Genomic DNA, 27,173 nt, shown 5'->3' with positions numbered 1-27,173 from the left:
CCCGTTGGCCGGATATACGTGCTTTTAGTGAGTCCAATTTATTATCCAGCGATTGTACTTTGGCCAATAGGACCAATGGCAGATTAGCTACTCGTTGGCGGATCCTGACAAGGCACCTCTATCTCCTCCCACGAATCCTCAGTCTCTTCTCCTGCAAATGATGGGGATGAAGGCCTGTTCTGGTGTCTGGAGTAAATCCCTCTCGTCTGACTCATTAAAGAAAAAGCTATTTTCGGTCATACGAGACGGTAGCAGCAACATTACGTACAAAATAAGTTACAAACAATGAGAAAAAAGAAAACAAAATAGCACGGTTGGTTAAGAGACAACAAAAGGTCAGCCGTCCTCTCTGGCGCCATCTTGGAACTGAGTGTTTGTATGAGAGTGTTTGTGAGTATTTTAAAGTCTGTATTAGGCCCTCTGAACAGGCGGCGGAGGGTATAAATCAGCATTCTGAGAGCACTCTGCCCAACTGTACCACACACACACACACACACACACACACACACACACACACACACACACACACACACACACACACACACACACACACACACACACACACACACACACACACACACACACACACACACACACACACACACACACACACACAGAGAGAGACACAGACAGGGCCCCAGGACAAGTGGACAGCACAGTAAAAACAGCAATAGACTCCAAATATGGTCCCCCCTAGCCTTCCCTCTCCTCCGCCTCTCTCCTTGCTAACATCACACAACACAAAGCTCATCTGAAATCTTTGAGAGTATTTTTACAATTCTGCTAATTTGTGTCATTGAGGTTCATGTGCACAAGGTGCCTTTCGCTATGGTCAGGTGACAAACGTGTAAACGAGAACTTTGGTGGCCTGGAGTCAAACCACATGCAAATCTAAAGCATTATCCCAACATTCAGAATGTGATAATAAGTGATTTTACTACACTATGACGGCTTCTGTCGGCAAAAAGCCTGTGATCGATATTGACATCTGCAACTGTGATACAACAATCCATGAGGTGTCACGCTCTTAGGACACAGGGTACGGATAAACAATGACAATAGCTCAACTCCTAGAACTGTGGCAAGCTCTATCACAGAAAGGATTCTCTGCTTCATGTGCGAGACCCATTTAGACTAAACCTCCTGCTCCTCCCCCCTACCACCCCCAATCATTACATGGCCCATTATATCTCCTGTAAAAGAAACAGTCCCCCTGACCAGATCCCTCTCGATATATACAAAAGCAACAGCCGGAGTGGGAAACCTAAAATAGCTCCTGGTGATGAACGTAGATGTGGGGGTAGGCAAATGAAGGCTCCTCCTATCTTGTGGTTTCCTTTGGGTCCAAACATAGCTGTTTTTCAACAGCAGAAATGACTATTTACTTGGACTCGATACACTTCACCTCATTTATCTGAACAAACAAATGTGTGCTGCATTGTAAGGCAGTGGAGTCTGAGGAGAGCAGCAACCTTTCCATAATAGAAACCTTATTATCATCTATATAGGGCACAGCTGCACTTGTCCGAGTTGGTCAAGAAAGGGCAACAGGAGTCTTTGTACAGTTTGCCAGTGCTGATCCCTCGTAAAAGATTTCCAACTGAACATCAATCTTGTAACAACGTCAACACAGATGCCCTGAACCTCTGAGGGTGGAGACGTGAGGCGATTACTAAGGGTACGGATTACACAGACCCAATTGGCTGTGAATCTCCATTACTGCAGAAGAGAGGAGCGTGGAAGAACAAGGTGGAGGGGAGCAGAGCGGAGCAGAGCAGGCATTCTGTTCTCACTGAGGTCATAGGCCTGGTGAGCAGATGTTGCCCCTTCTGACCCGACTAGAACTCATTCTAAATCACATAATTTGTCCAATTGCGCAAAATTGAGTACTTATTTTCCTCTACTCATGAACAAGGGTTGTCGAGTACCAATATGTACCCAGTGGATGGCTATTATTGCTGCATTTGAATCATGCCTGTGATGTTAATATCACATTGACGCAGATGAAACGAGCAAGCAGCCTTGGAAAAAAACATTACTCACAGGGGAAAGAAACTGGATGTCATGACCGAGATCCTCCGCTTGGCACTGCTTAGCCCACGAGCACAGAAAGGGAGCACACATCCAAGAGACTTCAAAAGAGACACAAAAGGCATTGTGGGAGATAGTGGAAAAAACCCAGAAGCCCCGTGTATGCCCCTTTAGAGTCACATCAACAATCTGAACACACACAAGATCTCCTGGCACAAGTGTGTAGAGATAAGAGTGGGCACAGTCAATGGCGCAGGGTATCTTGGAGCACTTATTGAGAGATTGATAAGACTCCCAGAGGGTAAGTCAATGAGGATCTGGGCAGCAGCTCAAGGCCAAGCCAAGGTTGATCGGTGCCAAAGAAAAACCCTGGGAACGAGTTTAGTTGGACGTGCCTGGCATGAGGCAGGATACCTGTGGTACCTAGGGTAACATCTGGCCCTCAAGAAGGTCTAGCAAATCAGACACAGCATCTTCTTTTACTTGTTAAACTTGATCTTGCAGCTTGGAAAACTATGACAGTGATGGGATTTGTTCACACTCTCTTCATGTATCGTATACGCCTACTTGCAGATGTGTACCACACAGCAGAACGTTCAAACTTTGCTGAAGCTGTCACTGGACAAGCATGCCGAATGCTAGCTCCACGCTAGACGATAACGCTCATTATTATGGAACTCGTGAAAATGCATGGAGCACAAATAATCAACTGATTAATGTTAGGTGGGACCTAAAATTCAATTGATGCACTGCTCTCCGTTCTATTCATGCAACCCAGTGAAACATGAGTGTGAAGAGTATATGAAACGACGCATACGTTCCCTCTGAAACTATGCTATTCAGAGACAAGGTGACACCGATATAGAGCCTTAGCTATGAGCTGAATGTAAAAAAAAGTTTTGCTTGTAATCTGTTTGTAATCTGCACAATGCAATGGAGAGTGTTCTGAAGACGTTTTGCACTCTGTGTTTCAGTGTTTTATACATGTCGAGGCGCCGGGAAAGTTAACCTTCAAAAACAGGGCCTCGTCGGTGTGGAGGAGAGTGTTTTGTGACAACATGCTCACACCTGAAATATTTTAATGGGGTTGGGCAGAGGAGTATATCAAGAGATACACTATATATACAAATGTAGGTGCACACCGTTTCAAATTAGTGGAATAGGATATTTCAGCCACACCCATTGCGGACAGGTATCAAATCGAGCTCACGGCCATGTACTCTCCATAAACAAATATTGGCAGTAGAATGGCCTTACTGAAGATCTCACTGACTTTCAACGTGGCACCATTGTAGGACACCACCTTTCCAACAAATCAGTTTGTCAAATTTCAGCCCTGCTAGAGCTGTTCCCGGACAACTGTAAGTTCTGTTACTGTGAAGTGGAAACATCTAGGAGCAACAACGGCTCAGCTGCGATGTGGTAGACCACACAAGCTCACAGAACGGGAACACGAGTGCTGAAGTGCATAAAAGTCTTTGGTTTCAAAACTCAATACCGAGTTCCAAACGGTCTCTGGAAGCAACATCCACATAATAACTGTTCGTCGGGAGCTTCATGAAATGGGTTTCCATTGCTGAGCAGCCGCACACAAGCCTAAGATCACCATGCGTAATGCCAAGGGTCTGCTGGAGTGGTATAAAGCTCGCCGCCATTTGGAGTCTGGAATAGTGGAAACGTGTTCTCTGGAGTGATGAATTACGCTACACCACCTAGCAGTCCGACAGACTAATCTAGGTTTTGCGCATGCCAAGAGAACGCTACCTGCCCCAATGCATAGAGCCAACTGTAAAGTTTGGTGGATGAGTAATAATGGTCTGGGGCTGTTTTTCATGGTTCGGGTTGGCCCCTTAGTTCCAGTGAAAGGAAATCTTAACGCTACAGCACACAATGACATTCTAGACGATTCTGCGCTTCGAACTTTGTGGCAACAGTTCAGGGACAGTTCAGTTCCTGTTACAGCATGACAATGCCCCAGTGCACAAAGAGAGGTCCATACAGAAATGGTTAGTCAAGATCAGTGTGGAAGAACTTGACTGGCCTGCACAAAGCCCTGACCTCAACTCCATTGAACACCTTTGGTATCAATTAGAATGCAGAATGCGAGTTAGGCCTAATCTCCCAACATCAGTGCCCGACCTCACTAATGCTCTTGTGGCTGAATGGAAGCAAGTCCCCTCAGCAATGCTCCAACATCTGGTGGAAAGCCTTCCCAGAAGAGTGGAGGCTGTTATTGCAGCAAAGGGTGCACCAACTCCATATTAATGCCCATGAGTTTAGAATGAGATGTTTGATGAGCAGGTGTTGACTTACTTTTGCTCATGTAGTGTACCAGACCTCAATAGGCCTCTCTTTCTCTCTCACATTCTCTCTGTCTTTCTGGCTGTCTATCTGCCTTTCTCTCTCTCTCAGCTATCAGAAGCTGCTATGGGTGGCCTGTACACTGCCTGTGCCTTAGACTGGCACCTTATATGGCAGCAGCTGGGCGCAGAGCAGGAGAGCTAGCTAGGTTGGCTTTGGGCACGTGGGCACCAGTTGAGTTCAGAGCAGGGTGAGGGAAGACAACAACACTGCAGAGCTGAGGAGGTAGGAAAGAGAGAAAAAGAGAGAGAGCAAGGGGGCTGTGATTTTATTGTAGTTTTCAACAAAAAAAAGGGGGCCATCATCCCATTGATCCAACTTTTCACACAGGGATCGGGTTTCCTTCATCCTTGAGCTTTATGTTAGATGTACTAACACCCGGCGAGGGGTCCCGGCTGGGCTGTGTAGGGTGGGAAGGCTGGCGGCGGAGGGCAATTAGCATCTGACTCGTTACCCTGCGAGGAGCGGAGGAGGACTTCTGAGAAACAGTGGAGGGTCTGGCAAAAATAAAAGTGGGGTTAGATGGGGATTGAGGGTGCGACCCCCATAGCGGCCCCTTCGCTCTTGATTTAAGGGTCCTAATTAAGAGCCGCCACGTTTTTATTTGGGCTTGCTCTCAGCAACGCCGAGAACTGCTACAAAAACGCAGAGCCCCCATATTTCTCAATTCTTAAAAAATGCATGATTTTAACTTACAACTCCAAGCCCCACTAGCCCAGCTACGGTCTCAATATTACTGAGAATCAGATCTAACCACAACAGTAGAGTGTTGAGCAAACAGACAGCCTATAAAGTCCCTGGTCTGGTCTTTTGTGGTTTGCTTTTTCCCTCTCCAAATAAATCCCACCACTTAATTTCAAAGACAACGACTCCAGTCTGCCCAATCGCTTGCAGATGTATGGCCAAGCTTTTAGGAGGGAAATTAGATGTTATCTACCCACCAAAAATACTGTATGTCTAGACGGTTGCATATTTTTGCATATACATTGGCACTGACGACATCTTTTCATATAAAAAAAGAAAGAAGATAAATGCCCATTAAAACTGCTGTGTTTGTGCTACAAGGTTAAGAACAGGTTACTTCAGGGGAAAGTTGGTGTGACAAACCATTTGTAAAAGAGCTACCTGATGGGAGAGTCAGAAATAATTCATCGAACTACTGCCATTGCTAGCTTCTGATTCAAATAAAAAAGCATCAACTCAGAACTGTAAGGGACTGCTTCTGACACGAGTCCAGAAAACATTTAAATTCTCCCTGCATATAAAAATAAGTACATTCCATCAGGCAGCCAAGCACATACTGTACACAAACACAGAGCATGCTAGCATGATAACAGGCTAACTGAGGCATGGGAGTAAAAAAGCCATGTACTTAGTGTCTAATAGGTACATAATACCTGCTGCTACCCAGCTGCTAAAGCTCTAACATGCTATCCTAATGGTGCTTGAATATAACAGCTTAGATTCCTAGTGGACGATGGGGTTACGAAATTGTGAAAGATGTGGGTCAAGTCAGTCACCCAAGAGTGGCATCAGCTGAGCTAACAAAACCCAATCCCTCGTCTGAGCCATCCCCAGCCACATTCCCCTGCAGCTCCAACAGTCCTAACGCCACCAACCTGCTCCACCCGGATGTCGCACTCCCCGTTCAACTTCTTCCCTCGGAAATACTTGGCCCTGTGGGGAAAGAAATGGGAAAGAGACTAATAAGACGAGATGAAATGCGATCACAACTTTCAGAGCTCATAAACCTTTTTTTCACACAGTAGCCTAGGGGAGCTTCTAGACAGTGAAAGATTGTCTACAGTCGTGAAATGACCTTTGTCGGAGACGACTAGAAAATAGCTTCTCCAGTATCACCTGAGTCCTGGATAATTACAAAGGTATCTATTGTAGTGGCCACCTGTGTATACTCTACCACGACACTTCTGTTTCTTCGCCAACAGAGACAAGTATGTAGTCATAACAACAGTATGCAGTCAAAACAACCTCGGGAATAATCTGTTTATTTGATTAAGGAAGGCTGAAACATCAAGTTTTCCAAAATAGCTTGAGACCATTGACAAATATTATTTGTTTCCATGATTACAACATTGTGGTCCTTGTGTAGTACCATACAAACTTTCCCAGACTAAAAACCAGCTGAGCCTCATAATCAGTCATAACATCATATCCCCCACCTATTAGGCGGTTAGGCACCTCATGAAGAAACAGCAAGAGAAGAGAAAGAGTAAAGAGAGAGAGGCGAATCTCAAATCAACAGGATATTAAAAGAGATATGACTCAATTGAACAATGTCCCAGTACACAAACAGTAACAGTGATGTCATTTTTTTTGTCGTCTGAGTCTGTCTGTCTGAAAACCCATTTCCTGTTCCTAACCGTGACATCCTTACAGGCCAGGCATCAGGCTTCACTGGCATCATCAAACACCATAAGCAGGAAACCTGATTACATTTTTAGACAGCCCTGATAACCAACCAAACAAACACAAACAACCACAAAAACACAAGGAACAAACACAAACACGAGGCAGAAACCGGCGGTGATGGTGTCGCTTTAAAAAGCGAGGGATTGGGTATGTGTGTGTTTGGAGAAGAGGAAGGGGGTGGACATTCACATAAATCTGGACATTTCAGATATACTACGTCTCGTGCACACTTTTGGGCGTTAAAGAGCTCTACGTTTATAGCCTGTGAGCCTGTGTCTTTGCCAACACTCTGTGGGTCCAGCCGGTGAACTCTCACCCCGAGCAGGCGTGGGCCGGTTATCAATCTGTCAAGGGCTACATGCTAGCTGTTGGTCTGTGTGTGTGTGTGTGTGTGTGTGTGTGTGTGTGTGTGTGTGTGTGTGTGTGTGTGTGTGTGTGTGTGTGTGTGTGTGTGTGTGTGTGTGTGTGTGTGTGTGTGTGTGTGTGTGTGTGTGTGTGTGTGTGTGCTCTACATGCTGGAGGCTCCTGATCAGTAGGACACAGGCTGTTAGGGATTTAGAGTAACTGCCTCTCAACTCAACTCACTCTCTCTTCTCTTTGGGATTGCACTTTTTCTGGTAATCACCCAAAAGATTATTGGTGTCTTTTCTGTGACAGAATGGGGCCCTTCCAACTAATGAGTTTTTTTTCCACGGGACCACCTGTGTGCGCACACTGCAATTTTTTTTATAAATAAAAAATAACCCCTCAATAGACCCCCCTTCAAGCCAATGAGCAGTCATTATGACTGCAACATTCTAACAGTGTAATTAATACATTTCATATATGCTCTCGCTTGTTTTAGGTAACGTAAGAATACAATTTGTTTTATTAGTTCATGTTACTGTAAGACAGGGGTCTGCAACCTTTTCTAACATGAGGGTTACTTTTAAATTATGAAACACGTTCAAAGGTACTCCATTTTTTTTTTGTAGCTTTCAAATAAGCACATTGTATTTTCCCGATATTCCATTTTCTCAGCTTTATTTTTCCTGGTTTGTAATTTTTTTTTCAGTTTTCACTCTAAACAGTTCAAATGATTTCATAGAGAAACAATGAAATTAGACGTTCTGAGTCCATGTCAATGCTTAAATCACACCAGAAGACATTTTTTTAGGGCGGGGGAAAAAACACATTTCAATTTTTTTGGAGTAATGTCTCTTTAATTGTGCAGTTCTGTATATGTCATGACAGAGTTTGAAAAACAAAAGCCCATCGGATTTGATACAAATAATCATTATATAATTCTGCCAGGTAAGCTTACTTTGCATCATTACCGCTGGAAAAATGAATGATAGACAAACACACACACACACCATCCACACCACACAGAAATACAAGGGCAATTTTGCTGGAAATTAATTGACAGATATTGTGTTACGTTTAGTTTTTTTAAGCCAATTTGAACTAACTAGGGATAATGTCAAAATTGATTTGATTGGATAGTAGCCGGGAGCTTACGGTGTCTGATTACTTGACAGCTTGTGATAGAGTTCTCATTCCCAGCCCAAACCCGACAGGGCCTGACTGCCCGGACTTATAAATGATAATAATACAATTATTGATTGTATTGAAAGGCATGAATTAATCCGCGTTATGGCGCTGTCCCAACCAAAACGGTGCTGAAATGATCATAAATGGCTTTTTTTCAGAATGATTTGGCGAGCTACTCATAGCTGGGCTGTGAGCTACTGGTAGCTTGAGATCGACCTGTTGGAGACCCCTGCTATTTAAACACTAAAAACACCTCGATTAAAGTGTTCAATACTAATAATTTGATCTGTGGAGTGCATTTGTTACAACTATGAAACAGAAAGCATGTGTTGGAATGTGGTAACAGCTTCATTTTAGAACAAAATACAAAAAAATACCCCAACCACTTAGACGCACAAGATGCTCAGTCAAATAATAAAAACATCATTAGCCTAAACAACATTATAAACTGGGTGGTTTGAGCCCTGAAGGCTGATTGGATGACAGCCGTGGTATATCAGACTGTAGTATGACAAAACGTTTATTTTTACTGCTGTAATTACGTTGGTAACCAGTTTATAATAGCAATAAGGCACCTCAGGGGTTTGTGGTATATGGCCAATATACAAATCAAATCAAATCAAATCAAATGTATTTATATAGCCCTTCGTACATCAGCTGATATCTCAAAGTGCTGTACAGAAACCCAGCCTAAAACCCCAAACAGCAAGCAATGCAGGTGTAGAAGCACGGCTACCACGGCTAAGGGCTGTATGCAGGCACTGCGTTGCGTCGCGCTTAAGAACAGCCCTTAGCCGTGGTATATTGGCCATGTACCACACCCCCTTGTGCCGTATTGCTTAAAAAAAAGCACCAAGTGTGCTTGATAAAGTGAAAATCAGCACAAAAGCAATAATGGCATTATAATTCATATACGTCTCGATATGACAGCAGTCAAAAATAGTAAATTGTCAGCTTATTGGAGCATGTCCATGTCACATAAACAAGGAAAGCTGGTGAATGCGTTGTTAATGTTTTGCTTTTCTTGAGATGTAGGGCCTGGTCTCTCAACGATGACATTTTGTGCAAATAAGCGGCCCGTAGCATTGTCATCGGCTTGTTCAATCCAAACAGGGCCGTCCCTCCTCCCTCCTGTTTCACCGTTTCATTTGGTGGTGGCGCAGGCACCTGCTCAGTGCGCACCGTTCTGTCTTTTTTGCGCTTAGGCCTCGGAGGTGTTGGTTCAGGCTGAGGCTCTGAATCGGAAGAATAATCATCAGAGATGTTGTGACTCATTTCTTCCCCACCAGTCTTTTTCATTCAGATGTGCGTCCATTCATCTTGGTCTTCTTGCCATTTGTAAATGCTTGGATTCGGTGTACTGATTTAGCGTACATACCGTTTTGAGATTATAATTTAGAATAGACAGGCCCGTCCTGTTCTTCATTCATAAATTGGTGATTACATAGTTATGCATCTTTCGCTTCCCCTCACTCATCAACTCACCCATTCTCCGCCTTTCTCCCCCATCACATATTACTTCATTAATTTCATGTTGTTATGTCTGTTAAATTAGTTTGGGTATAGTTTTAGGTTCAGATTCGAGGCAATTATCAGGGTGCTTATCAACTGGGCATGGCACCTTCAAATATCGGGAGAAGGCTCGGAGCAGGCTCTACTGTCAGGAGAAGAAACTATCTCACCGGAGAAAGCATCCGAGTGAGCTAAACAGCACCCCTCTCTTACTACAATCGTGTAGCTGTTGCTGCCTGGACAAAAAGAGTATGACATGCCATACTATTTTTGTCCAGACAGCGTCAGATACACATAATACCACAAGGGGGCGCTGTTTAGCTCGCTCTGCTGATTTATCAGGGATTGATGAGTCTTTCTGTCGGCGTGCGTCTCGGTCCAATAAATTATCAGTATTTTAATATTTTATTTGGACAGGCAAGGAGGTATGGTAGGGCGGGCCAGGCCCCCTAAGGACCATCCGTAACGCCTGCCCTGATTCCCTGCCTTGGTGTTTGTCTTCTCTGGCAGTATAAGGTCACACTAGCTCTCTCCTTACGTCTCTTCTTGCAGTACCCCTTTATCTCCCCCTATCCCTGCTTTTCATATGCTGCTTTACAGTACATGAGATGCAAATTAATCTCATCACTGATCTTCTTCTCAAGGTTTTCTCGCTGTTGAGCTGTTGACTATAAGATCCATGGTTATCCTTCCCTGTCATTTAGTTAGCGGTGAACCATTGAAAGCGTCTGACCTAGATACAGTAAAGACCAATGCTCTGTCATCCAGGGCCACTCTTACCTTCACCATGACCATAATAGAGCATGAGCCATGAAGCGAGACCAGGAGGCTCGCGTACGGGTTAAAAATTACTGGTATGTTTTCAAGCCAAGGCATTCATTGTACAACCTGTCATCACTTGAAATTATCCCTTCAATTTATGGTCAGTTGGACTTTAAAAGTGGAGGTGAGCAGCCCTTCGCATGGTTCCAAGAGTAAACACCCAGACAGGATTTGGCCCATGTTCTTCCCAAACACTCACTCTTACACACAGTCACACACCCATTGTAAAAACATAATGCAGAGGAATCCAGAATCTTTACCATGAAACTGTTCCCTCCATTGCATTAGTCTCCCATAAAGCCAAAGTGAGTCATGTATTTTGACAGATGATGAAATCTGGAATTTGCTATTCTTTCTTACACGTGAAAACATGGGTTAGGCTATATGACAATGAGAACTCACAGCCAGATTTTTCCCACAGTCATCAATTACTATCAATTTGACACAGATATGACAATAATGACATCAGTGATTGTATTGCATTCACCAAAGAACGGTTGGATAGAGTTATCTAATATAGGATCATCCAAGACCCGGTACATTGTTCAGATTCGAACAACAACCTGACAGCTTCTTGGCTTGCAGAATGTCATGTGGCATGACAGGGAGCCAATGGCAAGTCAGATGAGGAGGGCGAGATGGTGAGAGAGAGGGACGAGGCAGCCAAGCAGGAGAAAGGAGGAGAGAGGGAATCCTGGGAATGAGAGATTCCGAAAGACGGTGAGAGAAAAACAGAGAGGTGAGAATAGGAATGAGAGACCGAGAGCTAGCGAAAGATGGAATGAGAACTGGAGAGAGAAAAAAAGAGCATGAGGGAAAAGGAAAGAGATGAGTGAGAGAAACAGAAGGAGAAAAAGTGATGAGGATGGTGGATGGTGATGTTGTGGGTGGTGAAAGCTGCTGTGTGTGTGTGTACCGCCATTGTGCCCCAGTCAGAGCTGGAGGCCAGGCCTGTCAGGGGAGCCCAGCGTTTCCCTGGAGACCAGCAGCCTCTCCTCTGGAATGCCCTGGAGGAAATGTGACCCCGAGGCAGAGGGCAACGATGGATGGACATGGGACACCCTCACCAACACTAACCCTCACCCACAATTAAAGATCCTAATAGCTTGGATATACAGTACAGTACTAATGAGCTACTAGTTCTAATACAGCTGTCTGTGCAAACACCTCCCAAGGGGAAACATAAATATTACAGTCATGTTCACTCAGCTATGAGATTCTATTAAATATTAACAATGAGAAAGGTCAATTCGGGGAACATGAAGAAAGACTGTGGCAAAGCCACCACACATGTTGTAACACTGATTGCTATTTAGTGTAATATTATATATTAAATAAGAGATCCTATCAGCCATCAATAAGCCATTGATGAATTCTGAGTTCTAACTCAAACTTGAAATAGGGTTAATTATCAGGTATTCTATTGAAATATTGAGTGCTATGGTTTATAGGGGGTTACACCAGAAGTTAAAGGTTATCTGTAGGAAGAAGGTATATGGTGGGTGCAATTAAGCTTGGAATGTACTGAGTGTAGGGAAAACAATCATATGTGGCAGGCACTGATGAGGGGAGAGAGTCATGGATTAGTAATGAAAGGGGTCGAGGTCAGGTCAGGTCACGTTAAGAGAGAAGGAAACGTGTATTGCCAGTATCACTTTGTTTCCTGCCAAGCAATAAAGATACTATGTTTAGTGAGAAGGAGGGGACTCCACCTAAAGTGGGGTACATACAGTGCCTTGCGAAAGTATTCGGCCCCCTTGAACTTTGCGACCTTTTGCCACATTTCAGGCTTCAAACATAAAGATATAAAACTGTATTTTTTTGTGAAGAATCAACAACAAGTGGGACACAATCATGAAGTGGAACGACATTTATTGGATATTTCAAACTTTTTTAACAAATCAAAAACTGAAAAATTGGGCGTGCAAAATTATTCAGCCCCCTTAAGTTAATACTTTGTAGCGCCACCTTTTGCTGTGATTACAGCTGTAAGTCGCTTGGGGTATGTCTCTATCAGTTTTGCACATCGAGAGACTGAAATTTTTTCCCATTCCTCCTGGCAAAACAGCTCGAGCTCAGTGAGGTTGGATGGAGAGCATTTGTGAACAGCAGTTTTCAGTTCTTTCCACAGATTCTCGATTGGATTCAGGTCTGGACTTTGACTTGGCCATTCTAACACCTAGATATGTTTATTTTTGAACCATTTCATTGTAGATTTTGCTTTATGTTTTGGATCATTGTCTTGTTGGAAGACAAATCTCCGTCCCAGTCTCAGGTCTTTTGCAGACTCCATCAGGTTTTCTTCCAGAATGGTCCTGTATTTGGCTCCATCCATCTTCCCATCAATTTTAACCATCTTCCCTGTCCCTGCTGAAGAAAAGCAGGCTCAAACCATGATGCTGCCACCACCATGTTTGACAGTGGGGATGGTGTGTTCAGCTGTGTTGCTTTTACGCCAAACATAACGTTTTGCATTGTTGCCAAAAAGTTCAATTTTGGATTCATCTGACCAGAGCACCTTCTTCCACATGTTTGGTGTGTCTCCCAGGTGGCTTGTGGCAAACTTTAAAAGACACTTTTTATGGATATCTTTAAGAAATGGCTTTCTTCTTGCCACTCTTCCATAAAGGCCAGATTTGTGCAATTGACGACTGATTGTTGTCCTATGGACAGAGTCTCCCACCTCAGCTGTAGATCTCTGCAGTTCATCCAGAGTGATCATGGGCCTCTTGGCTGCATCTTTGATCAGTCTTCTCCTTGTATGAGCTGAAAGTTTAGAGGGACGGCCAGGTCTTGGTAGATTTGCAGTGGTCTGATACTCCTTCCATTTCAATATTATCGCTTGCACAGTGCTCCTTGGGATGTTTAAAGCTTGGGAAATCTTTTTGTATCCAAATCCGTCTTTAAACTTCTTCACAACAGTATCTCGGACCTGCCTGGTGTGTTCCTTGTTCTTCATGATGCTCTCTGCGCTTTTAACGGACCTCTGAGACTATCACAGTGCAGGTGCATTTATACGGAGACTTGATTACACACAGGTGGATTGTATTTATCATCATTAGTCATTTAGGTCAACATTGGATCCTTCAGAGATCCTCACTGAACTTCTGGAGAGAGTTTGCTGCACTGAAAGTAAAGGGGATGAATAATTTTGCACGCCCAATTTTTCAGTTTTTGATTTGTTAAAAAAGTTTGAAATATCCAATAAATCTCGTTCTACTTCATGATTGTGTCCCACTTGTTGTTGATTCTTCACAAAAAAATATAGTTTTATATCTTTATGTTTGAAGCCTGAAATGTGGCAAAAGGTCGCAAAGTTCAAGGGGGCCGAATACTTTCGCAAGGCACTGTATACCACCACTATTTTTAACCATGTCCTTGTCTGTTTAGCTGTTCTATCCTTTGGGAAGAATAAACTTGGTTTAAGCTTTCATAGTGTCCGGCGAACAGTTGGTGCTGATTCTGAATCAGTGAAACAGGAGCCGGCACCAGAAACAAGGTAGGCACAGTTCCTACACCTGTTATCACTAATTCTGACATGTTGGGGAGATGAGAGTCGTAGGCTGAACCAATTATAGGATACGGACCTAGAAAGCCTGAGCTTATTCAGTAGTCCCATTGTATTACCACCAGTCGTAGCTTTGGTAAGTCCAGGAAGGTGAGCCCGAAAAGGGTGGTACCTGTAGAGGGTAAGTCCTAGGGGGTAAATCCCGAGTGGGTTAGTTCCTGTGACTACTATAAACTATAGGGTAAGTCCCGGAAGGTAAGCCTGAGCAGGCTGGTACCGGCAGAGGGTAAGTCCTAGGGGGTAAATCCCGAGTGGGTTGGTTCCTGTGAGTACTGTAAGACAAGAGTGTGAGGCAGTATAGTATAGTGCCAGTATAGTCCATGGTTAGAAAAGGAGAAAGATGAAATGATTCAGAGAATATGAGCAGTAGCAACAAGGAGAGAGGTTGGTTTATGCCCTATTGGGGCTGGGGAACTGTGACAGATTATGTGGAAATAGGAAGACAAGTGGGAATAATGTTGGTAATGTGTGTTATCAACAACAGTGATATTTGAGGCGCAACCCTGGAATAAGACATTAGGTCATCCGTATTCTCCAGTAATACATTTGCAGACTCTATAGTAGTGGTTCTAATACAAGGTATTAGGTGCCATGACCAATTAAAAGGCACAAATACCATAACTATTCTTCGGGGAAATGGGTAGCGCTACCTTGGAAAACAGTTCATAGAAGGGAGTGAAGAAATCTAAAACACCCTGGACATCGTCGGGAGAGGTTTGGGAATAAGAACTATTGATATGGCAACAGACAGCCCCGATTCACGAGCATTCTACCAATTCGGCTCGAATATGGGAAACATTTTGGAAACGGAAAATTCTAATCTGATAGAAAATTCAGGGAGGCAATTATGACTTGCCACAATGACATAAAACCAGAATCAAAAGCTCAATATTCCAGCGTTTAGATGTCAGCATTCTATCAACAAAAAATACAAACCGATAAACCCGGAATTAGTAGATTTACTCAGCTACAGAAATACTGGGAACGGGAGTACATTGATAGAATTTGTGCGTTTCAGGGTTGAAACCTGTGATCAAAACGACAATTGCGGGGGAAGTGGATGAAATAGAGCAGGATGCTTTGAGAATGGAATATAACTCCGCTCACTTCGCAGGCGTGCAAGGGGTTAATATGGCCACAGGGAAAGTCGCTAACGGTGGTTTCAATGGCCAAGGTAAGACAAAGAAACGTAGCGAAAAAGCATCAAAGCGTAGGGAGTGAGATCCCTGTTTTAGATGTGGGGCCGTTGGGCATTTGGAAGACTGAGTGTAGAGTGGGAATGGAGCCTGCTGCATTCGGAGGAAATGCTGCCATGCAAGCGTTTGCCTCTTTTTCAAGAAGAGCAGCAACAATTCTTCCTGAAAGTAGCGGGACAGGAAACTTTCACATAGCGGTGTATGGCCTCGGTACGATCAATAGTGGTTCATAGAGATTACAGTTTCTATGTGAAGGAAGACATACGAGATCACGTTTAACACAACTTTTTAATAGATGCCAGGGATCAAATATAACATATTCCTTACAATGAGAAATTGGCAAAATTTGCCACAGGAAAAAGTATTTTGGGTTAAAGAATCTAGGCGAAATGCCAGGGGAATGGATTCATAAAGAGGTAACAACTCAAAATTATCTGGCCAAACACTCCTGGTAACTCAGAAAACCTTAGGGGGTTTTTAATCTCATGAGACATTTTATGTTGTTTTATTATGAAAGAGATTTACATTTTATGTCGTCTTATTCTGAAATAGATTTCTAGAATGGACGAAAGGGTGGAGGGTCACGAGGAATTAGCATAGGGGTTACCAAACCTAAAATGCACTTTACATTTTTTTTAGTTCATGAACATGGTGGTGCGGTGGTTATGGAGAATCATGGGGAAAGAGACCAGCGAATGGTTGGACTCGGTGGCGAGATAAAGTCGCCGTGTCTAAGGGTAGTACATGCTAAATAAAAGGACACAAACGTTGGGGTGGATTAAAACAAACGCTTAATGATTGGAGTAAGGACAGTGGGTTTACCATTAGCATGTTTGGTTTATAATTAATACTTTTGGATTGCTGATTAAGATGTAGCATAGTGAATGCTAACGAAATGTACACTTTCTTTTCCAGAAGAGGGGGTTTCATTATCTCTCGTTGGAATGTTCCCCGAGACTGTGGTCTTGAGGAGAGCAGTTAGTGATATTTGGCAGTTTTAAGTACAAAAGTATCTGGATTAGGCCAAAAACTGAGTTCCCAGATAAGTAAGGCCTGTTGTTCATGTGTGTGTTTTTGACCTACGGTTTACCACACCCACCAGCACAACTTGCCGGTTATGAATATGCGTTAGTGGTGTTGATACTGTGGGATGTATTTTTTGGGGTCTTTTCAATTTGGTTTTAAATTGGGTATGCAGAATGATGGAAAATGTTTGAAAGGTTTATAAATTGTTTCTGAAGCACAGGGAAAGAAAAGGGATAGGAAATATTCAATGGTGTCGAATTCCCTCTATCCTGACTTTCTGGTTAGTCCTGATCCATCTCACTAGAAATGATGGAAACAGGTGGGATTTAATTATAAAATGAATGAGAAACACCCGTCTCTATTCTATTTTACCATTTCTATTGGGGTACCAGTATTTCCTTGTGGAGTTTTCAAGAGTTGTTATTGGTTATTAATAATTGGTTATTCAAATGTGTTTCTTTTTTATTTAACATGCAGTGTTGTTTGTTTTTGAATCACGACATGAAGGAAGGTCTACACACTGCGAACAATTTAGACTAAGAATGCTTTGAGATACCGATCTTTCATTACCATGCCACTCGCTACAGGAAAACAGGGACAGATGGGAGTTGTAATGAAAAGAGTCGGCAATAAAAGGTCCCGTTTATAAATGTACATTCTAACCGTGATGATGTGTGCCAGGTTGAGAAGCTTGAATTCAAGTGATAGACTCAAAGTAAATACTGTCATTCTAAATTTGGGTTGGATAATTTATCAATTTTTTTTTGTTATGATTCGGGTACAGCGAGAGAGAGTTGCTCTCAAACTGTGAGGGGTAGGTGAACTGCTCAAATGTATTGGGCCTAGGGAGGCTCTAGAAATCTTGTCTTTAAGTGTCCTCCGAGAGGGAGGTTATTAGAGAACTCACTGGATGATAGCTTGGTTCAAACATGAAGGTTTTTTGTTTTACCATGTCATCAACATCTTTGTTAAATCGCATTAATACATATAGATAGATTACTAGATTAAGAAAAGGTACAATTGATTGCATACAAGGCTCAAAGTCTGTCTTGCATTAAAACCCAAGGATGAAAATGAATGAGATGGGCGTGGAGACCAGCATCACATGGGCATGGAACGTAACGGATGGACGGTTCTGTCCCCAGTCTTAGTCGCATCAAGGGTGATGTGAAATTATTAAACATGCATTTTCTCTTTTCCCTGTTTAAGTCAATATGTGTTTAGGTTTCGTGGAACATAAGAGTGATTGATCATTGTTCCAGAGGAGGGACTGATGTATATTGACTAATTGATTTGAGAATTAAAAAAAATATATTTATAACTTTAGAAGTGCATTAAGAGTAGTGACCATATGAGTTAGATGGAATGATATATGTGTAAATGTATCTGTAGCAGGAGGCGAGGTACACATGAGGTCTGTGTTTGAGACAGAATGTTTACATACGTGGGATGGAACGTGACTGGGTGGAGATCTGTGGGGGCTCATAAATTGAGGTCGGGGTGATAGTTTCTGGGGATGATACCACTCTATGTATATTGTTACAGGTGATAGCTCGTAGGAGAGGGAGGACAGCTAACTGTGCATAATATAGGGAATATTACACATACCCAGAGCATGGAGAAAGTAGCAGAGATAGGCATTTCAGACACTATTGTCAACTTTCAGGAAACCTGTGACCCAGGTTGGATATTCTTCCAACGTCATTGATCTCTTTCCCATTTATAACAGCCAAACAGCCAGCGAACACTAGACAGATTCCATGCAGTAGTTATTCTCACGGCAGTCGCTGTAGGGACAGTTATTGAAGGAGGCGATAGTAACATCCTGGAATTGGACTACGGTCCAAATTGGGGATTTGAGGTATTTGAGATATGCGTCATGGGCAGTGTTAGTAGTAGCGGGCATTACTTTAATAGCATTGTTGGGAGAGTCAATGTTGTCAGGAAATGACCCATGCGTCGCAGTGTGTCCACACATAGTACTCCTTACAGCACCTGCAGCGGTAAAGATCGTCACGTCTCTCCTCGGTGGGTTCACACTCCTCACATGAAGTGAGATCCAGCTGCATAATGGGTGAGCTTGAAGACGCCATGACAGAGGAAGCAGAGCTAAAGAGAGAGAGAGAAAGACTAGATTCCATTGTAGACATGCAGATGGGTTGGATCTGGGAGCTACTTTAGCCGCCATAGTTGGGTTAGTTTGCTTTATTGGTTAATGCATCATATGAAAAGGGTAGATGTTGGGGCATTTGTACACTGGACACAATTCTGGAGGCATTGATGTGAAAGCATATGCAGTGCTAAGTTACCTCAAGAGGAGTGGCGTTGATTAGGCCTACGCATCTGCCTATCAGGTGACGTGCCTATCAGGTGGCAATGGAGGAAATGGGGAAGAAAGTGAAAATGACATGGCTTGGGAACACCTCTCAGAGCCTGTGGCAGGAAAGGGGAAGACTGGGTGAAAGCTTGAAGAGGCTTTTTAGGGCTTTCATTTTTGCCAAACTCAGGAGAAAAGTATCCTGGAGGCGTTGAGTCAGGCAAAGAAAGAGTGGGAATTGTCATGTTATCAAACTTTGGGTTTTCATGCATATATAATTATGCATAGATTGCCACATTGTTAATACTGTTATGTTTTGTGTTTCTCGTTGCCTTTCAATGTCTAATGTGCTATCATTCTCCTAGGAACCAGAAGGAGAGAGTTGAGATGGAAGGAGTCAACAGCTCCAACGGACATGTTATTCTCAGTGTTCTATGAGAAATGGAAATAAGAGTGTGCTTGGTGTGACCATAGAACAGAGGCCATAAGTCTCTGGGTTTGTATATGTCACTGTGAATGTTAGGCATGTTTATTATTTTTTTTAAATGGTTCATGATTTATTATTATTGTTTGTCCATTTATAAGTCATTTCCAAGTTTATGTCATGTTGAACAGTAGTTAAATGGAGTTAAATGTTCAAAACGGGTGACTGATGGATTCCGGGTTCTAACTCCTAAACTCTCAAACTTGAAATAGGGTTAATTATCAGGGATTCTATTGAAATATTGAGTGCTATGATTTAGAGGGTCTACACCAGAAGTTAATGGTTATCTGTAGGAGGAAGGTGGGTGCAATTAAGCTTGGAATGTACTGAGTGTAGGGGAAACAATCGTATGTGGCAGGCACTGATGAGGGGAGAGAGTCATGGATTAGTGACGAAAGAGGTCGAGGTCAGGTCACGTTTGGGGAGAAGGAAAAGTTTATTGCCCGTATAATTTTATTTCCTGCCTAGCAATAAAGATGCTACGTTTAGCGAGAAGGAGGAGACTCCACCTAAAGTGGGGTACATATACCACCACTATTGTAACCATGTCTTTGTCTGCTCAGCTGTTCGATCCTTTGGGAAGAATAAACTTGGTTTAGGCTTTCATAGTGTCCGTCAAGTTCTTACTCTGATAATTAGAACCTAACACCGTCTATCAATGCATCATAAAAAATGTTTAATTCTCATACTTGGTTAAGATATTTGGGTAATCATGGATCACTAAAGCTTTCAAGTTTCAATGTCTGTATTACATCACATGATCCCAAGGCTTGAATATAGGTCAAATGGTGTTATTAATAACTCATCTTGATACGGAATTAACCTGGAATTAAAGCACATCCAAACCAGATTATTGCAGAGGTACCGACAGAGACAAAGCAGGAAAACATTGACCAATTTCAATAGTTCCATTGTGTCTACAAATGAAACCTGGGAGTTTGAAACGAAACGGCGCACCCGTTTGTGGCCTCCCATCAGACAAACATTGATCCTGAATTACAAATGCAGCTCTTTTTTTGGTTCCCTGGTGGGAATGGATGACCGTCATTATCAGGTTTTATTGTGGTTATTTATCTTATGGCCGTTCGCCAGAGGTCCGGGGCAACCTTCTCCAAGCTATCGGTTTGTGTTGTCTATAATAGTTTTTGCTCCAGATAATATACTTGTGTTGGCAACCGTAGCAACAATAAAAGTGCCGGGAGATAGGATCAATGTTGATTTATGGAGATGCAGTAAAAAAAAACAAAGCATCTGAGGACTATTGGAAAGCTTAGGCAGCCAGAAAGTGAACTTTTAATGAACTACTGTACCTTACAGACTTTCAGATGGGAGTCACGGATTTAAAGCCCTAGATTTCACCTAAAGCCATGATCTACTACCTTATCTTAAGGGGTTTTATCACGTTTTCCATAGCATCCCTAGCAAGTGTCCTCCTCTAAAAGAAAGAGATATGTCTCATTCAACACGAGAAAACGTTTACATCGTTTTCTTTGAACCCTGTTTGCAATGCCACCTGAACACCTACTGATGCATATATTGTGGTAGCTGACAGAAGGGTGTTGACCCAATTCCACTGGACCCTGTTAAAGTGTCTGCACAATGACTATCAGAAACTAATGTGGTAATGGAGGCCCATTCAAACACTTCTGGAGCTTTAAGTTTCCCCTACAACGCCAGCCAAGTGCATGGAATAGAATGGAGACATGCAGACAGACAGACGGTAGCAGGAGGGTTCACAGAGAACTGACATCTGTAGTAGCACTACACGGCCATCAATTCATCCACACGTTAAACTGAAGAGAGAAAACTAGCATGCCTAAATGCACATTCGTTCACATTGTCTTTAACAAATAGTGAGGAGGGGGAAGAAATCGGCTCCATGATACAGACCCGTTGCCAAAGCAGCAGCCAAATATTTGGCATTTAAAGGCTTTTACGAATTGTACTTCTCTCACAGGGGTATTGCTCAATAGTTAAAAGGTTGAGCTGCTGCTATTCTCCACTCTTACTCCACCTTTGATTTGGTAGCCTGGTCTCAGATGTGTTTGTGCTCTCTTGCCAACTCATATGGTTATTGTCAATCTGGCAAGGCGCGTCTATTGTACTGAATTACAGTGATATAAAGAGATGATGATAAAACAGAGAAGAGCCTCAAGGGGCAAATTACACCAAGTGTGTAGGTCTACATGAAAAGGGCCATGCTGCTACCACAAAGCTCATTCTTTGATGGTGCACTGCTCACTCTATACTGAGTAAACAAAGTTAATCCCCATGTGTTTGAAATGGAACGATTACAACAGGCCATGTATGTGCCACTTGAAAAGATCTGTATTGTGGTGGCAGACCATATAGGTGTTCACGGGTAGTATTGAATGGTCAGAGGTAACCCAGGGAGCAATGCTCAGCACAGGTACAGATTCAATCAGAGTTTTCCAATAGGTTATCAGCTAGCGCCACCTGCTGTTCATAACTCAGTGTTACTCTACACAGAGATGCAGTGAACGTGGAGAAACACATCAGCGCTCAAGTAGGTTGTGATCTTGTGGCAAGTGGACTACAGTGCCTCAGTGTGGCCAAAAATGAAACACCTCAGTTTTCATATGGTAATATCCCAATGCTGTTTATATCAAACACTACGCATAAAAACACTTTTTTAAGACCTATATTTATTACAGCCTTTTACCAACCATTGCCACACATTACCAACAACAAAGGGAAGACTGCATGGTTGACACAATACACACAAACATGTATGTTTGGTAAAGGATTCACTCAAGTTCTCACTGACAGCTTGTACTTGAAAACATGCACTTAGTATGTTCACTTATAGACCTAAGCTTAAAATGGATATGGTGTCTGGGCAAACGGATAGGAACACAAAGGTCCGCTACACTGTACATACGAGGGACGTCTGCTGCACCGTGTATAACTAGGTCAAGACCAACTTTCATTGGAGATGCTTAACCACATTTCTTTTGATATTGTATCCAGTATGTTTGTCTTTGTTTTTAAGTTTGGCCCATGTCTGCACAGAAGACCTATGAAACATTCATACTTTTATGAAAAAGATGCTGTCAAACTGAATCTGAACATGCCTCATTAACAAATGCAGTTTTTTTCTTCAGTCTGGTTGCAACTCAGAAGCTAACCAGCTAATTAGCTACTAGCTATTTAAACATTGTCAGCCACTGCTAGCGGCCTTTACCTTCCGCACAGGCACCAGACGTTTTGTTTTAGCCTGGATAATACTTGCCAGCCTGCCAGTATCGGACTGTTTTCTCCACTACAACGCAGGATTCCTGCCGTAAGCCCTGGACCTTTACTCCTGATCATCACGGCTAGCCACCTGCCACCGAGTGACCCAGCCCCAAAGCTAGCTCTGAGTCAGGCCCACCTCCCGGCCTACTCAGTGATCACTCGGCTACACAGCTGATGCCTCCCGGACTCTACCCCAACACGGCTAGAATCCACCGCTCTACCGGATCCTTGCCGTCTGGACCTTTGCATCGGCTCATCGCTGCTAGCTAGCTGCTACCGAGTGGCTATAGTGGCTAACGGCCCTGCCCCGAAGCTAACACCATTTAGCCACGAGCCAGGCGCATCTCCCGGCTAGCAAACTAAATTACTACAGACCCTTTGTCGACATGACACCCTGCCGTACCACCAAGACTGGTCTGCCGACGGAAGTCTATCCGCTGTGCCCTCAACCGGCCTTTGCCAGACGTCGGAGCAGACGCTTCTACTAACCCCGGCCTGCTAACTTTAAACGCTGTGTCTCCCATATGCTAACGTAGTAATGACTACCCCGCGGCTTCCGTGTTCCATCTATTGCTGTTCACTGGACCCTATAATCACTTGGCTACATAGCTGATGCCTGCGGGACTGTTCATTAATCACGGTACTCCGCTTAGTTTATTTTTTGTTTATCTGTCGGCCCCAGCCTCGAACTCAGGCCCTGTGTGTTGTTAACCAACCCTCTCTGCCCATTCATCGCCATTTTACCTGTTATTGTTGTCTTAGCTGATTAGCTGTTGTTGTCTTACCCTTTATTGTCTTAATTAGGTCTCTCAATCAACACCTGTGGTTGCTTTATGCCTCGCTTTATGTCTCTCTCAAATGTCAATATGCATTGTATACTGTTGCCATGGATAGTTATCATTGTTTTAGTTTAATGCGGAGCCCCTAGTCCCACCGAACATGCCTCAGATACCTTCTTTGTCCCACCTCCCAAACACGAGGTGACCTCTCCCAGCATAACTAGCGCGTCCAGAGATGCAACCTCTCTTATCATCACTCAGTGCTTGGGTTCACCTCCACTGTACCCGCACCCCACCATACCCCTGTCTGTACATTATGCCCTGAATCTATTCTACCACACCCAGAAATCTACTCCTTTTATTTTCTGTCCCCAAAGCACTAGACAACCAGTTTTGATAGCCTTTATCCGTAACCTCATCCTACTCCTCCTCTGTTCCTCGGGTGATGCGGAGGTTAACCCAGGCCCTGCGTGTCCCCAGGCACTCTCATTTGTTGACTTCTGTACCCAAAAAAGCCTTGGTTTCATGCATGTTAACATCAGAAACCTCCTCCCTAAGTTTGTTTTACTCACTGCTTTAGCAACACTCCGCCAACCCTGATGTCCTTGTCGTGTCTGAATCCTGGCTTAGGAAGGCCACCAAAAGTTCTGAGATTTCCATACCCAACTACAACATTTTCCGTCAAGATAGAACTGCCAAAGGGGGAGGAGTTGCAATCTACTCCAGAGATAGACCTGGAAAGTATGACAGAACTTTGCAGGCTATGCCCAAACAGTTCAAGCTTCTAATTTTAAAAATGAATCTCTCCAGAAATAAGTCTCTCACCGTTGCCACCTGTTATAGACCCCCCCTCAGCTCCCAGCGGTGCCCTGGACACCATATGTGAATTGATTGCCACCCCCCATCTATCTTCAGAGTTCGTTCTGTTAGGTGACCTAAACTGGGATATGCTTAACACCCCGGCAGTCCTACAATCTAAGCTAGAGGCCCAAAATCTCACACAAATCATCAAGGAACCCACCAGGTACAACCCTAAATCCGTAAACATGGGCACCCTCATAGATATTATCCTGACCAACTTGCCCTCCAAATACACCTCTGCTGTTTTCACTCAGGATCTCAGCGATGACTGCCTCATTGCCTGCATCCGCTATGGGTCCGCGGTCAAACGACCACCCCTCATCACTGTCAAACGCTCCCTAAAACACTTCTGCGAGCAGGCCTTTCTAATGGACCTGGCCCGTATGCTAGCGTGGAAGGATATTGACCTCATCCCGTCGACCTCATGGTCGTTCTTTAAAAGTAATTTCCTCACCATCTTAAATAAGCATGCCCCTTTCAAAAACTGTAGACCTAAGAACAGATACAGCCCTTGGTTCACTTCGGACCTGACTGCCCTCGACCAGCACAAAAACATCCTGTGGTGGACTGCCCTAGCATCGAATAGTCCCCGCAATATGCAACTTTTCAGGGAAGTCAGGAATCAATACACGCAGTCAGTCAGGAAAGCAAAGACTTGCTTTTTCAAAAAGAAATTTGCATCCTGTAGCTCTAACTCCAAAATGTTGTGGGACACTGTAAATTCCATGGAGAATAATAGCACCTCCTCCCAGCTGCCCACTGCACTGAGGCTAGGTAACACTGTCACCACCGATAAATCCACGATAATCGAGAATTTAAATAAGCATTTCTCTACGGCTGGCTATGCTTGCCTCCTGGCTATCCTAGCCCCGGCCAACAGCTCCAAACCCCCCGCAGCTACCCGCCTAAGCCTCCCCAGCTTCTCCTTCACCCAAATCCAGATAGCAGATGTTCTGAAAGAGCTGCAAAACCTGGACCTGTACAAATCAGCTGGGCTAGACAATCTGGACCCTCTCTTTCTAAAAATATCCGCCGCTATTTTAGCAACCCCTATTACCAGTCTGTTCAACCTCTCTTTCGTATCGTCCAAGATCCCCAAAGATTGGAAAGCTGCCGCGGTCATCCCCCTCTTCAAAGGGGGTGACACTCTAGACCCAAACTGTTATAGAGCTATATCCATCCTGCCCCGCCTTTCTAAAGTCTATGAAAGCCAAGTTAATAAACAAATCACCAGCCATTTCGAATCCCACCGTACCTTTACCGTTGTGCAATCCGGATTCCGAGCTGGTCACGGGTGCACATCAGCCACGCTCAAGGTACTAAACGATATCATAACCACCATCGATAAAAGACAATACTGTGCAGCCGTCTTCATCGACCTGGCCAAGGCTTTCAAATCTGTCAATCACCGTATTCTTATCGGCAGACTCAACAGCCTTTGTTTCTCAAATGAATGCTTCGCCTGGTTCACCAACTACTTCTCAGACGGAGTTCAGTGTGTCAAATCTGAGGGCCTGTTGTCCTGACCTCTGGCAGTCTCTATGGGGGTACCACAGGGTTCAATTCTCGGGCCGACTCTCTTCTCTGTATATATCAATGATGTCGGTCTTGCTGCGGGTGATTCCCTGATCCACCTCTACGCAGACGATACCATTCTGTATACATCTGGCTCTTCTTTGGACACTGTGTTAACTAACCTCCAAACGAGCTTCAATGCCATACAAACTCCTTCCGTGGCCTGCAACTGCTCTTAAATGCAAGTAAAACTAAGTGCATGCTCTTCAACCGATTGCTGCCCGCACCTGCCCGCCCGTCCAGCATCACTACTCTGGACGGTTCCGACCTAGAATATGTGGACAACTACAAATACCTAGGTGTCTGGTTAGACTGTAAGCTCTCCTTCCAGACTCATTAAACATTAAACATCTCCAATCCAAAATTAAATCTAGAATCGGCTTCCTATTTCGCAACAAAGCATCCTTCACTCATGCTGCCAAATATACCCTCGTAAAACTGACTATCCTATCGATCCTCGACTTTGGCGATGTCATTTACAAAATAGCTTCCAATACTCTACTCAGCAAACTGGATGCAGTCTATCACAGTGCTATCTGTTTGGCCACCAAAGCCCCTTATACCACCACTGCGACCTGTATGCACTAGTCGGCTGGCCCTCGCTACATATTCGTAGCCAGACCCACTGGCTCCAGGTCATCTATAAGTCTATGCTGTGTAAAGCTCCGCCTTATCTCAGCTCACTGGTCATGATAACAACACCCACCCATAGCACGTGCTCCAGCAGGTATATTTCGCTGGTCATCCCTAAAGCCAACACCTCCATTGGCCACCTTTCCTTCCAGTTCTCTGCTGCCAAATAACTGGAACGATTTGCAAAAATGGTTGAAGCTGGAGACTTATATTTCCCTCACTAACTTTAAACATCAGCTAACTGAGCAGCTAACCGATCGCTGCAGCTGTACATAGCCCATCTGTAAATACCCCACCCAATCTACCTACCCCATACTGTTTTTATTTACTTTTCTGCTCTTTTGCACACCGGTATTTCTACATGCACATCATCTGCTCATCTATCACTCCAGTGTTAATTAGCTAAATTGTAATTACTCTGCTACTATGGCCTATTTATTGCCTTACCTCCTCATGCCATTTGCACAAACCGTATATAGACTTTCTTTTTTTCTATTGCGTTATTGACTGTACGCTTGTTTATTCCATGTGTAACTCTGTGTTGTTGTGTGTGTCACACTTATTTGCTTTATCTTGGCCAGGTCACAGTTGTACATGAGAACATGTTCTCAACTAGCCTACCTGGTTAAATAAAGGTGAATTTATTTTATTTTATTAATTTTTCAAATTTTTAACTCAAACTACATGTCAAAAAAGCTCTATAATACATACTCAGTAACATGTGTCAAGGTCATCTGGCCATCTCCTACAAATAATTATACAGTGAGCAAAATATCAAAAAGCACTG

General features: G+C 43.6%; 1 protein-coding gene across 1 annotated transcript in view; it reads right to left on the bottom strand.

Moving 5' to 3' along the window:
* The window catches only part of LOC139392798 (synapsin-3-like), a 134,286-nt gene that overhangs the window by 98,750 nt on the left and 8,363 nt on the right, over positions 1 to 27,173 (bottom strand). Inside the window, exon 3 of the mRNA XM_071141056.1 lies at positions 6,012 to 6,069. Within this exon, the coding sequence (XP_070997157.1) occupies positions 6,012 to 6,069 (58 nt within the window). The remainder of the gene's footprint in view (positions 1 to 6,011; positions 6,070 to 27,173) is intronic.

This window comes from Oncorhynchus clarkii, chromosome 33 (genome assembly GCF_045791955.1).
Source record: "Oncorhynchus clarkii lewisi isolate Uvic-CL-2024 chromosome 33, UVic_Ocla_1.0, whole genome shotgun sequence".
Taxonomy (NCBI): domain Eukaryota; kingdom Metazoa; phylum Chordata; class Actinopteri; order Salmoniformes; family Salmonidae; genus Oncorhynchus; species Oncorhynchus clarkii.
The sequence above is the reverse complement of the archived record's forward strand: the minus strand, read 5'-3'. Positions and strand labels throughout refer to the sequence as shown.